Source organism: Letharia lupina, assembly GCF_014066315.1.
Source record: "Letharia lupina isolate WasteWater1 chromosome Unknown contig_13, whole genome shotgun sequence".
NCBI lineage: Eukaryota > Fungi > Ascomycota > Lecanoromycetes > Lecanorales > Parmeliaceae > Letharia > Letharia lupina.
Genome location: NW_023502982.1, coordinates 1,148,823 through 1,161,393, shown reverse-complemented (window position 1 = coordinate 1,161,393; position 12,571 = coordinate 1,148,823). Strand labels below are relative to the sequence as shown.

General features: G+C 50.9%; 3 protein-coding genes across 3 annotated transcripts; 2 read left to right on the top strand and 1 right to left on the bottom strand.

Annotated features, from left to right (window-relative positions):
- Nucleotides 1-1,117: 1,117 nt before the first annotated feature.
- Nucleotides 1,118-2,241, top strand: HO133_001758 (uncharacterized protein; the record flags this gene model as incomplete). Its single annotated transcript, XM_037292686.1, has 3 exons — nucleotides 1,118-1,441; nucleotides 1,496-1,697; nucleotides 1,910-2,241. 3 exons carry the CDS (start codon nucleotides 1,118-1,120, stop codon nucleotides 2,239-2,241), a joined length of 858 nt encoding a protein of 285 aa, XP_037151225.1.
- Nucleotides 2,242-3,404: 1,163 nt separating this feature from the next.
- On the top strand, nucleotides 3,405-6,033 carry HO133_001757 (uncharacterized protein; the record flags this gene model as incomplete). Its single annotated transcript, XM_037292685.1, has 3 exons — nucleotides 3,405-3,442; nucleotides 3,775-4,177; nucleotides 4,234-6,033. 3 exons carry the CDS (start codon nucleotides 3,405-3,407, stop codon nucleotides 6,031-6,033), a joined length of 2,241 nt encoding a protein of 746 aa, XP_037151224.1.
- Nucleotides 6,034-8,105: 2,072 nt separating this feature from the next.
- HO133_001756 (uncharacterized protein) lies at nucleotides 8,106-10,963 on the bottom strand (the record flags this gene model as incomplete). Its single annotated transcript, XM_037292684.1, has 3 exons — nucleotides 8,106-8,210; nucleotides 9,246-9,348; nucleotides 9,429-10,963. The coding sequence occupies 3 exons, from the start codon at nucleotides 10,961-10,963 to the stop codon at nucleotides 8,106-8,108; spliced, it is 1,743 nt and encodes a 580-aa protein (XP_037151223.1).
- Between the last annotated feature and the right edge of the window lie 1,608 nt (nucleotides 10,964-12,571).

Below are 12,571 nucleotides of genomic sequence, written 5' to 3'. Positions count from 1 at the left end.
CTGCGGTAAAGTCAAGTGCGCCTTACCCTCAAGTGCTGAGCGAACTGTTTGCACCATTCGGTACACGGTGACGATCCTGCCGATCGCCGACCTAGTACTACTATCTTCCAGATTCGAGCCTTCACCTCAAAGGCCTCGATTCACGAGTACCACCAAATCGAAAGTCAAAGTCGGCAAGAAAGCGCCAACCTCATAATTTGCCCCACGAATAAAACCCCCCCTTAGCTTAACAACTCGCGTGGCGGCCATAGCATAGCACTTGCCTGCTTCACCACGGTCAACACTTCCTCGCCAGTCTCGCTTCCTTCACACACCAGTACTTGGAATCCCCGTACCACTCTAAACCACTTCACTTTGTACAAGTGTGAAGACTACGGCTTGTGAAATCTGGGGCTCTTGATAACTCCCGTACTTGGCCTCAACGCTATCAATAACCGCCTCACTAGCCAAGGCCTCTAAAATTAGTTCTGAAGCTACACGGTCGTTCATTTACGCCATATCCCTTGCAACAGCGAGGCCCCGTTCAATCTGAGCCGAGCACGAGGTTTGAGCGGAAACCTTCGTGCCGTCCGACAAAGCTCGACACTTTCTTACTCCAGGCTTGGCTCCGTACTTCAACACCACACCGTCGTCGCGTGGTCTTAGTGTCCTGTCTTGATTTTTGACATCTCACCAAGACACCGACTACTTCTAGTTGGAGGCTATTCACAACAAGCTCACCGGCGTTCCACTATTGCGATTCTGTAAGTCGATTCGCTTCTCCACAGGCGGTGACCTTGTTTTCACTCAGCACTCAGGCTGATGCATCGTTGGCGACAGTCGCAGTTGATGGACAGAGGTGCATCCGACCAATACTCGCAGTCAGGTTTGCCCACACGTCCGCTTTGAGCTTTGGCCACCGAGAACCCGATCCTAAGACACTGCCCCAGATTCAGCATCTACCGCGCAGTACCCACCGCAACAAGAAGGGCGACCCTCGACCTATCCACCTTCTCAGCCATCAACGTCTGAGTATTCTGTGAATCCATCTTCGGCGCGTCCAGCAAAGTTGAATCCAGAATACGTCGCGCGTCAACACTACGCTCAACAACAGCTCAGTCACGCCAATACAGGAAGTATGGCTCAAGCAACAAGTCCGTCCATGTCCTTGCAAGATGGAAACTCGAATGACCATCATCATCCTCCACACATTAAGTCTAACGCGGATGTACCTGTAGATCCAAACATTGCTGCATCAAGTCCTACCTACCCACCGTATTCGCCATACGCGCCCCACGACATGAGTCATTACCAAGGTCACCCACCGCCTGGATACCCTCAACACTGGCCGCAGCAATACGCTGGCCATCCACATGGAATGCCTGGGGGACCATACAGCTCGCCTGGGACAGGCGCTTCAGCCCAAGGAACCCCATCCAGTGCCGGACCACGTTCGGGTCAGGTGAGTAGTGCGCATTCCTCTTACACCGTCCTTTTGACTTAGACCTTGGAACAGAATCCTCACCCGCTTTCTCAGGTCTACTCTTTTGTTCCAATTCCAGGTGCTCAACAACACAAGCGCCCTCGTCGCCGCTACGAAGAGATTGAACGCATGTACAAATGTGGGTGGCAAGGATGCGAGAAGGCATACGGTACACTGAACCACTTGAACGCGCATGTTACGATGCAGTCGCATGGCCAAAAGCGTACACCGGAAGGTTAGTCTACGTGATTTTTTGTTTTGATTGTCGCAAAGTCGCGTTTCTGGTTAGATCGCGAAAATTCCCCATGATTTGGTTCTGGATTTACTAGTCAAGTTACACAACCTAAGCCTTATACTACGTTGCATGTAGCCTTATGCTTTTTCATCGAATTTCTGTGGTTCCGCTTAACTAGCATGAGCTTAGCGTCTACTAACACACTACTATAGAATTCAAAGAAATCCGAAAGGAGTGGAAGCAACGTAAAAAGGAAGAAGACAATCAGCGCAAGGTTGAAGAAGAGAGAGCGCGCGCTGCAAACGGAGGCAGTGAACCATCGGCCGACCCCAACCAACCTCCAGGAGGGCAGAACTACCCACCTGGACCAGGCCGGCCTCAGCTACCTCCGATTGGATACGCGCCAGCCAGTGGTCAAGTTCCATCCGGCGGTTACCCAAGTGGAGTTGACCAAATGTACCAGGCTCAGGGGAACGGCCAGGTCTACCAACAGTACCCGCACTCGCCCTACGGCCAAGGGCAACAAATGTACGAAGAACCTTGATCAACAAGGGCAGGAAGTCGATGCTGACATGCAGCGCAGAAATTAATACCCTCCATCACTATGCTCCTATGGGGATTGGCTTGCTATGCTCAAAGTTATCCTTTTCCTCGATAATTCGCGTACGATATCGGAAGCGTCTGGTCAAAAGCATATAGGTGGGAGTGGAGGAGAGGAATACCTGATGGGTGGCGGCTATCTGCAGTCATAGCTTACGGAGTCATCATGCATTGGGCAGGGTGGCTGTGATGGTGTTGTCTTCTTCATGAGTCGAGTTGCGCAGCACGAGATGACGACTGTTCTTTCATTTCCTTGCTGGTACGATTTCTGCTGTGCGTTTTTCTCATCGGCGGCAAGCATGCAGGAATGCAAGCTCCCGAGGCCGATGGAATCAGGGTGGACCAGCCAGATGAATTAATCTTGTTTCCTCAGCACGCATGCACATACACGGAAGGTGGAGGCTCTTATCTTTTCCCGAGTCGCTCGTTGTTTCCCGGAGAGCGCCGATAGATGGGATGCAGACCAAATGCACGCGACTGGGCGGCGATGCTTTCGTTGACGGCGGCTTGAAGCGATTCCAATTTTCACGGCATGCTACTGTATGTAGAATGGTAGCAGCGAGGCCACTAGCAGATTGAATGTTTAATGTTGCTACTTGCTATCATGCATCTGAATTTGCCGTCCAGATTCTTGGAGTTTTTTGGTTTTTCGAGATCAGTGCGGTGAGCAAAACAAGGGGACTGGAGTGTTTTATATACTTTTGGGTGTTCAGTAATCCACCTCTGCCCTACAGAGAGGTGACTATGCTCCAAGGGCGATGGTTCAATCGAGGCAAAGCCACTGCTAATCCAGTAGTTTGGGCAAGTTCTGAATTGAAGACCCGAGGAAGTGGTAACGATGATACTTCTCAGCCTTATAAAGTAGTGGTGGTGGTGGTGGTAGTGGCGGTAGTAATAGTAATAGTAAGGTAGTAATGCGAGATACATCGACGGAAGCTTTAGCCATGCCATGCCCATGCCAATGCCATGAGCCTACCTACCTACCTTACCTTACCTAGTTACCTTACTTATGTACGTGTACGCCGTGCGCGTCAAAGCAGCTCGCGCAACCATGGGAACTAAAGGGAGGTCTACGTTAGAGGCCGTCTAGAGCATCTCCTAGACAATATGCCTACAAGCTTACCAACTACTCGGGAACCACTACGGTGTACTTGCAGCTTTAACGGCTAAAGGTTTGAAGGCTCAAGAGGCTGAAGAGGCTGACGGCTGAAGGCTGAGCGAGGTTCAGGTACCTTATCTTACCTTACCTTACCTTACCATAGCACCAGTAGTGAAGTTTTGCCTTCGTCTGCTTGCCCTTTCCTCATCTGTCAATAGCTCCATTCGAGACGAAAAAAATTACCCTCCCCAACCAACCAACCAACCAACTCAAACCCACATCTGCAGGACCTCCTGAGTCTTGGTAATCCTCTTCAATGCTCCATTGCAGCGCTTGTATACGAACCTGTATACGCACCGTCTTCTCCCGCCTCTGCAGTACCCAGCTCATATTGACATCATCCCCTCCTCATCTCCTGGCCAGTCAAGCAACTCGATGTTCAATATGGCTTCGACGAGGCTACGCTACAGAGGCTTACTTGACTCGACATGTGCCAGGCAGCGAGCCGGCACCTTTTCCTCATGATCGAACTCATATCAGTGATGCCAAATTCGAACAAGATAAAAAGTCAAAACTGGCACTCGAAGTACGCTGGCTGAAGGATCCTGTGAAGCTGGCAGACCACACGGTCAAATTGCTGCGAGAAGACCAATTCGAGAAAGCACTGGACATTGTCAGACTGGCCAGCAGAGATGTGGTGTCTACCGTTAGCTGGAATCATCTCATTGACTATGAGATGAGTAAAGCGAGGGTTCCCAACGCTGTCAAGCTGTATAATGAGGTAAGCTCTTCTCTTGTCCACCATTTCCGTGTTTTGAAGCCTGACGCGTGCCGAAGATGAAGAAGCGTGCGCAGCTGCCTGATGCCTATACCTTCACTATACTCTTCCGCGGCTTCTCCTGGTGTCCTCCAAATCCGCAGATCTGTTCCCGTGCTCTCTCAATATACCAGTCCATGTTCGCCGAGAACAGCCCTGTCAGGCCGTCGATCATTCATACCAACGCGGTCCTGAAAGTCTGTGCTCTGGCACACGACGTTGATGCCCTCCTAGGCATTGCGGCCGAGTTACCTACTCGTGGCAGTGGTGCTCCCAACAACCTCACTTTCACAACCATATTGAACGGTATACAGAGTAAGGCAGTTGAAGAGACCAATGGGCAAAAAGCAACTTCCAGGGGGGAAGGTACGGGAAGAAACAAAATAAGAGCGCTAGCAGTTCACCAAGGACGAAGGATCTGGGTGGATGTCAGACAACGCTGGATGAGCGGAGATCTATACCTGGATGAGAAACTCGTCTGTGCCATGGGAAGATTGTTGTCGCTTGGCGGTGAGCCTCAAGATCTTGACGACATCCTTTCGCTACTCGAGCAGACAATGGGTTTACCACGACAAGTAGCCAGGCTAGCCGATCCAGCTCTCGGAAGAGCTGGAGAAGCCTCTGGACCTAATGACGACCTGGAGCTCCTACCCCGTTCACCAGCCAACGTGGAGCTCGAGGCTGTGCTGTCGTCATCAAGAGAGGAAGACGACTTCCCCGAATTGCCCAGCGATCCATTAGCTCCTCTTCCCAAAGCCGCTGGGGCAACTCAGTCAGCCGTACGTCCCGGCCGCAACACCCTCTCCCTTGTAGTAGACGCATGTATTCGCCTCAAATATGCCCGTGCTGCGCAGAACTACTGGGGCCTCCTCACCTCACCTGATAGCTACAACAGCATCATTCCCGATAGCGAAAATTATCACACGTATCTACGTCTACTCCGTCTCCGACGATCCGCAAAGCTCGCCGTTGAGCTTGTCGACGAGTTGACATCTGGCGATTTGACAGGCAAGGCAGGTGTGGAGACGAAGACATTCAGAATCGCTCTGAGTTGTTGCGTCAGGGATAATAAGAATAGAAACTCGATATTTCATGCGGAAAAGCTGGTCAAGATAATGACGGAGACCCTATCTTATCCGGACGCTAAGGCTCTGGGCATGTACCTTCAAGTTGCGCTCCTCCAGAAGCCTCGAGATTGGCGCGTTATCATGAGCGCTATTCGTGGCTGCGAGCTTGGAGTGAGGAATCTACGCAGTCTAATAGCTTATGAGCCCGCTGGGCCCCGGAAGCAGAACGAAGAGGATATCTTAGAGCTAGTGAGGGGACTGATTAGTGCGATTGATGTAGTGCTCGATCTTGGTAATGAGGAGATTGATGGTAAAGAGAAGAAGAGGTGCAGAGAGCGGAGGCATATGCTGGCGGCATACGTTACGAGAACGCACCATCGCCGTGTGGCGGAGGGGAAAAGTCATGAAGTTAAAAAGGGGGAGGATGAGGGTACGGGCGGGAAGGTTTTATCTCCCAAGAGAAGCAGAAGTGGAAGGAGGAGTGATGACCACCCAAATTTGGATGGGGAGGGTGAGAATGACGGCTTTGAGGGTGAAAGGAATGAGGCTGTGGCTCGAAGGCCGGCAGAGGAGGTCAGTGATGGGATTCTCGGGCCTGGGAGGGGCGGATGGAAGAGGGAATGGGAACCGAGAAGGAGGGTGCAGGGATGGGAGAAGAAGGATAGGGAGACGATGGATAGGGAAAGTGTGGATAGGGGGTGGGCGTGGAAATTTCAGAAGGGACGGAATGACGAACGGGCAGAAAGGTATTAGGCATCGTAACGGCTGCTTGGATTCGTGGCCGCTGTACATATACCAAAGCCGCTATCGAACTGCATACCATGGTCTATCATGTCAATACTGCTTTATACCGGTATAAGCATACCGTCCGTAGGTTTGACTGTCTGCTGCTGGAAATCACAAAGCCTTGGCGAGAGTTGAAACTCCTGAAAAGTGCCAGAACAGAACCATGGATCACTTGCAGACGAGACTCACATACAAAGGACGGTGGATTCGAGTCGCCCGAGGTCCGCGAACAAGATTTTCGACTCTGTCAGAACGGCCCCCCCTCGGCCAAGACTCGGCCTCATGTCTCTCTCCTGCGAGCTCTCGTCGACGCGCAGAAGAACGCTCGGTTCTCCGCACCTCACCGGCTTGGACGGAGAAACGGTTGAACCCCTCTGAACTTCGCCATCGCAGCTGCTACTATCGGCATTCGATTTCTTTCTGCGTTCAACATCTGAGGAGGTTGTCGTTCATGACTGAAATTTTTCAGGGAAGACATTGAATGGCGCAATCATTCCTCGTTGATTTTTTATGTTGATCAGAAGTCTGACGGCTTGTAACCGCTCTCCGTTTGGACTTTCACACTTTCTCTGACACTACGCCTCGCGGGCACGATGTTGAGAATCCGAAACGAAGCCGATACCATTGGCATCTTAGCGCTCATGGTGGCCATCGCAGTGGTCTTTCAGGGAGTGTTACCCGCGGGGTCCGGAAGATTCAAGGCGTCAGGACGAGCCATCGGGCCCGTATGCTGCGAACAGGCTGTAAGAAACTTCAATTCTTTGGAACTTCGGTACAGGAATATTGGATGACTGCCGTTCATAGATGGTGTTCAACGGAAATCTCGTTACGACATTCATGCAATGATTGTCGCACCAGAGCATAGAGGATATGTTGTCACACACGAGCACAAGGCATATATTTCATATGCTGCTACATGGCTTACGCTGCTTTGAACGTGCGAGCGAGTTTTGAACGCGCGTTGGCCCTCCCTGATCGTCTCGAGGTCGAACATGGTCTTTCGCCTGGTGCAGACAAGCGTCTAGGTCTTGTTCTGATGACTTGGGATTTTCCCGACAGGTGTACAGGTCTGTCGTTCCTAGGCTATGCATTCGAGTGGCAATAATGGCATTGGTCGAACCGACAAACTTCTGGCGAAGCTTTCGAGATCGGAAATTAATAAATAGCCTATTCCAGTTGCTGTCATTTCGGACATTCCTCCTTGCGTTCGAAAAATATGGGGGGCTTAGTAAAGCATTTTCCCGAGACTATCAGGATTCCCTAGATCCACATAGACCCCATTTTGGATGGAGTTGGTCAGCAGAAAGTGGATTCTCGGGGCACAAGGGAACAGAGATGCGTTGGCGGGAAATTCGTTGGCTGGGATCGTGATACTAGACATGTCAGTACGCGTATGTGAGCTTCACGTAGGCACAGTGATAGTAGACAATAGCTTCACAGCTGCACCTCGCGCAAGAACTTGCCCTTGCTCCTGACTCTCCCAGCTTCTCACCAACATGATATGCGGGTCATGCAATTTCACTGCCATTCTCCTCGTCCTCACCGCCCACCCCAAACCATTTTGCGGGGCTCACCGCCCCAGTATCACCCAGTACGCTCTCAATCTCTTCCAAAAGCGTCTTCAAATCCTTCCTCTTCCACTCTGGATCTGCATGGAAATGTAGTTCGGATGTGCGGAAAGCCGTGATATTCTCATCAAGACTAGATCCAAATTCTTAGCCCATATGGGGAATCGGTCTTGCTCTTGCTCATCCAAACGGGCCTCAGCGCCATCCCTCCGCTGAGGCCCGGAAATCATATCAATCTCGTCCGCGAGGTCTCAATCGCGAAAAATCACAATCGACTGTTTTCAGCCTTCCAGATTGCACAGCGCGCGGCGCCAGCGAGTAGATCTTGGCATTTTGCAGTGGACGTCCGTGGGAGAAGAGAGGCATCGCCAAGGGCTCAGGGGCTGGAGGCGGAGCGTGTGATCCAGTCTTTGATACAGATTGCCAGAATGCTGGATTTCTACCCTTCCTCTCAAAATACAAATCCCTTTCCTACCCTAAGTCGATGAACGAGCCGAAGTCGGCAGGATGGAGGTAGTAAATCTTCAACTTCTTCAAGGCGGCAACCCGTAAGGATTGGAGGAATCCGAGGGATGGCTGTCGAGGGACGTATTTCGCACCGACTGAATCAGGAGAAGCGGTATCGCGCGGGTTTTGTGGTAGAGATGGCGGTCCGTGAGAAGGAGAGAGAAGTCAAGGTTTGCTCGTGGGCAGACGGATCGTCGAGGAGGGCGAGGTGGAATATTCTGTTGCGGAGTCTAGAGGGTGAGGGAAACGGGCGAGCCATCACCCGTGGGCCATGGTATTCGATTGCGACTTTGCACGGCAATGTAAAGCTATCATGGAGAGAGTGAGCTAGGTAGAGCAGTAAGATAGTCACTCTACTTAAGATACATGGTAGGGAGATGGGTAGTCTTTCCGTAAATTATTTTTCATCGTCCATGAATAGTTACCAAGCCAAAAACAAATTCCCCAGGTCAATCGATGTAAAGAGCAGTTCAAACAAAAGTGTTTGACAGGAAATGAGCTATATCCTACGTGCTGGTACTGTCAGGATTCACGGTACATCATCCCTACAGCTGCCATGTTTTTTGGCAGCGCTCCTAATTCATTTGTTTGTAGCTATAACGATGATTGCCCGGATAATTCTGAAGCGAACGCAATTGAACGTTGCCTTCCTTCACATGGCACGGCTAAGCCCGTCGTTGATGTGGTAAAATCTATCTCTCTGCCTTTTTGAAGCTGTGTATCGAGATATCTACAAAGCTGTCGCCTCCCACCCCCAGTCCCCGCTATGCAAGGAGACATATGCTTTGCTTCGCTATGTGGCAAAAAGCTGGCATTGCCGCTCACGATAGACGCCGTGTGCACTGTTTCATTGCTGAGGGCATGCCTTTCCCAACCCTTCCCACGCTCTGTTCTCTCGATCTATCCCCAATTCCCAAACGCCATGCGCTTTGAAGATGCTACCAATGATCACATAAGGTTGGTTGTTTTCTATCTTCACGATCGCTGTGAATATGGTGCGAAGTGATATGCCATGAATGCCAATGCAATGCTTGCAAATAGTCATAAGACAGTACATGATGTACTAGAGGCCCTGTTTGAAGGCATATGCGTTAGTACTTATACTTGGACGTCATCAGTCGTCTGCGTAACAGAATCGTCGTCCGAGGCAGAGACGCCTCCTTCATCGTCAGAGTCCGATGACTCGGTGTCATCCCTTGATGTTGAACTTGGTCATAGAGTGAGCAAACCCTGGTCGAACACGAGCGACAAGGGTGGGAGGCAAGTGGAGACCGAGGATTTTCTTACCATCTTTGAGCTTCTATACGCCGCACCCAACGTGCTGTAACCTTCAACCTCTCCCTCACGCTTGTCGTAGGTATTAATCTGTATTTCTCTTCCTCCCCGATCGGTATGATACTGGCGAACCAGTAGGGGAAAAGGGCAGGATCATCTGGTGGAGGACCGTAGGATGCAAGGACACCCTCGTGAAGCCAAGGAGCAGACGCAGCCCGCATCCTCGTGATGAAGTCAGTGCCGATTTTCAGCAGCTCCTGGGTCGACATGTGGTCGATCTGGCTTATCAGGTCGTGTTGTGCTGGAACGGGGTTGGTGGTTTCAGTCACTTCCACCTGCTCTTCTTCTGCCAGTGAGATATCGTCGAGACGCTCGATGTTGCCCACAATGTAACCGTCGAGCATGTCCCAGTCCTTGACCCGAAACCTGGAAATCCCTCGGGTTTCAATCAGACTTCGGCCATCTGGCATAATTTCGATGCTATTGATGTGGACCAGAGTTCCAAACTGCAGGAATTGAACAGAGCCCAAGTTGCCTTGTGGAGCGGCCCTCCGATTGTACATCAGCATTCCAAATTTGCCATCCCCATTTTCGATAGCGCGTCTGATCATGAGGCGATACCGGGGTTCGAAAATGTGAAGGAAAGTGGGCATTGACGGGTACGCAAGCGTGCAAATGAAAAGTGGAACGTTCTCTTCCCCAAGCATAAGAACCTCCTCCTGTGCAGCAGCTTCAGCCCTGGCAGCGACTAAGTCCGGGCAAAGGCCAGTAAGGAGCTCCGACAGCCTCTTGTTTCCGGGCACATTTCGAACACCGGGTGGCATTGGAAGATCCCTTCGGCATATTGGGCACATGGTAGAATGGTCTAGTACACGAGCCACACATTTCCGGCAGAATGTGTGTCCGCAAGTTGTTGTCAAAGGGTCCAACATTAGAGCATAGCAGACTTGGCAATCGAGCTCGGCCTTTGTAGCTTCCTTGAGGTGGGCTAGCATGGTAAAATCCAGATCTTCATAACTGTCTCCTGTGGGTGACATTGTCTGGTAGGCAACCTCGGAATCATACTTGAGTTCCCCGATCTCCGCCATCGTATATGTAGCGACCAAGCGTCCCCCGTTGAGAATTCTTGATGCCGGATGCTTAGGCTCTTTTGAGCTATCGACCACGTTCCTCCAACGGGGCCTTTCGTCCAGCAGTGTCGGTGTGTGGCTTGTCAAAGGCCTGGAATGGGCGACCTCGATGCTCACTCGATCCATGACCTTGGCCAAAGTAACATCTTGACTACAATCACCCAACGAATGGTCCCTCCCGCATTCTTTAAATGGGCACGTGAAGCCTTCTTGCCGGTTGGCCGTCATGGGGTATGTAACTCCTGTCCTGATGTGAAGTTCTGGCAGGCAGATCCGACACAGTGAGTTGCCGCATGGCAGCGTGAGAGGCGTTCGAAGTGGGAGGGAGCATTGGGAGCATTGGACCAGGCGGACGATGGCACGGGCGTCACGGTGTGGGTCCACAGTGCTGGTATTTTGCTTGGGGGCGGCATCCATGGAAGCGATGATAGCAGTGGTGGTAGAGGGAGTAGATCTATCCTGTGGAATATTCGCGGCGGGTGCACTTGGGGCCCCTTGTCTTTGGAGAAGACTCATCTATACCGTTCAGTTTCCTCCATGTGATGGGCCGGTGAATTGCGCGAAGGGCAGTGGAGGCCGGCCTGGGCAGACTTCGGTGAGCCTACTGACGATGGATAGGCCAGGGAAGAATATGGAGTCAAGTGGGTATCTGCGTATGCAGATGGTACTTTAGGTGATAGAATGCAACTTCAGTAGGGTGAAGGCTGACACGGTGAGGATTCGATCTCGGTTTGGCGGGTCGGTGTGGGATGATTTTTACTGTCCAATGGGAAGAGGATGCGGAGATGGTAGGACAAAGCAGAGCTTATCAGAGGCAAGTAGAGGCAGGAAGAGGCAGGAAGGATTTTGTGAAGAAGAGAAAAATGTAAGAGACCGAGGGAATGGGATGTCAAGTATTATGCACCAATGGAGAGTGGGGTGGTTTGAGTCGTTGCTACGACATACTCGGATCACGGCCGCCGCCTTTCTTTCTTTCTTTCTTTCTATTTTCCCTTCTTCCTCTTATTCTATCTCCCCTCTAGCCCGGATGGGCGGAGGATATGTCGATAGGGTATGTAGATATGAAGGGATGATGGTGAAGTCGTGCTGCTGCCTCATCCGGTGGGGCCGCAAAGAATCCATGTAGATCATATCATTTCATACGGTTCATACATATGCAGCCGTTGTTGTTCGTTTTGCCTTATTATGGTGCACGAATGGCAGAGGAATCCACCGAATCATCGCTCAACAAATAACAATCGATAACCGGGGACTCTCTATGACGCGGATCAATTCATGACCCCTCGGACCATAAAGTATACTCGTAACTAGTATCATTTTCAATACTTTAATAATACAGAGTACTTACCTTCCAAGACACACTAAACCGAGGCTGAACTAACTTCTCTCCCCCGTTCTCTGCCCCCACTTCCCCCCTCTGATTGGCTGGCGAAGACGATCAAGTCCAGCTCAGATACCTTTAAAGCTTAGCTAAACCCTAGCTCACACGCGATGAGGGAGGTGTAGTATCATGAATTCGTCACGTATTCGTACTGTACCTTGATGCATTATTGGTGAAATCGACTACGAAATTATCTGGCTAGCATCTGGCCATGTTTAGAGTACATGCATTATTACCTTACCTACCTAAGCCATCTTACCCCAAAAAACATACCTACTTTACCTAAGGTACCTTAGCCCTTTTGAAAAACGGTAATTACGCCCAAAAGCCATATGCGTGTGATGCCAAAAAAGATCTTCGATGGCCAATTGGCATCCCACTAACTTACTTTCCATCGTGCATAACCTGGCCAAAGTACCCCTCCAGCCCTTCGTGCCCTTCAACAACTGACCGCTCCCCATATGCAATTTCTATGCTTGCTCATTTGCCTATCCATTCTTTGCCACGTATCACCAACCGTACCTTGAACATAAATGACATGGGTATAAGTTCCGCCAAGTAACACCGTCGCTATGTGAATGAAGAGATATGCATCCTTCCCCACCTCGCCTGCCGTGACGAGCCGCCGTCCCACCAAGTCCAAC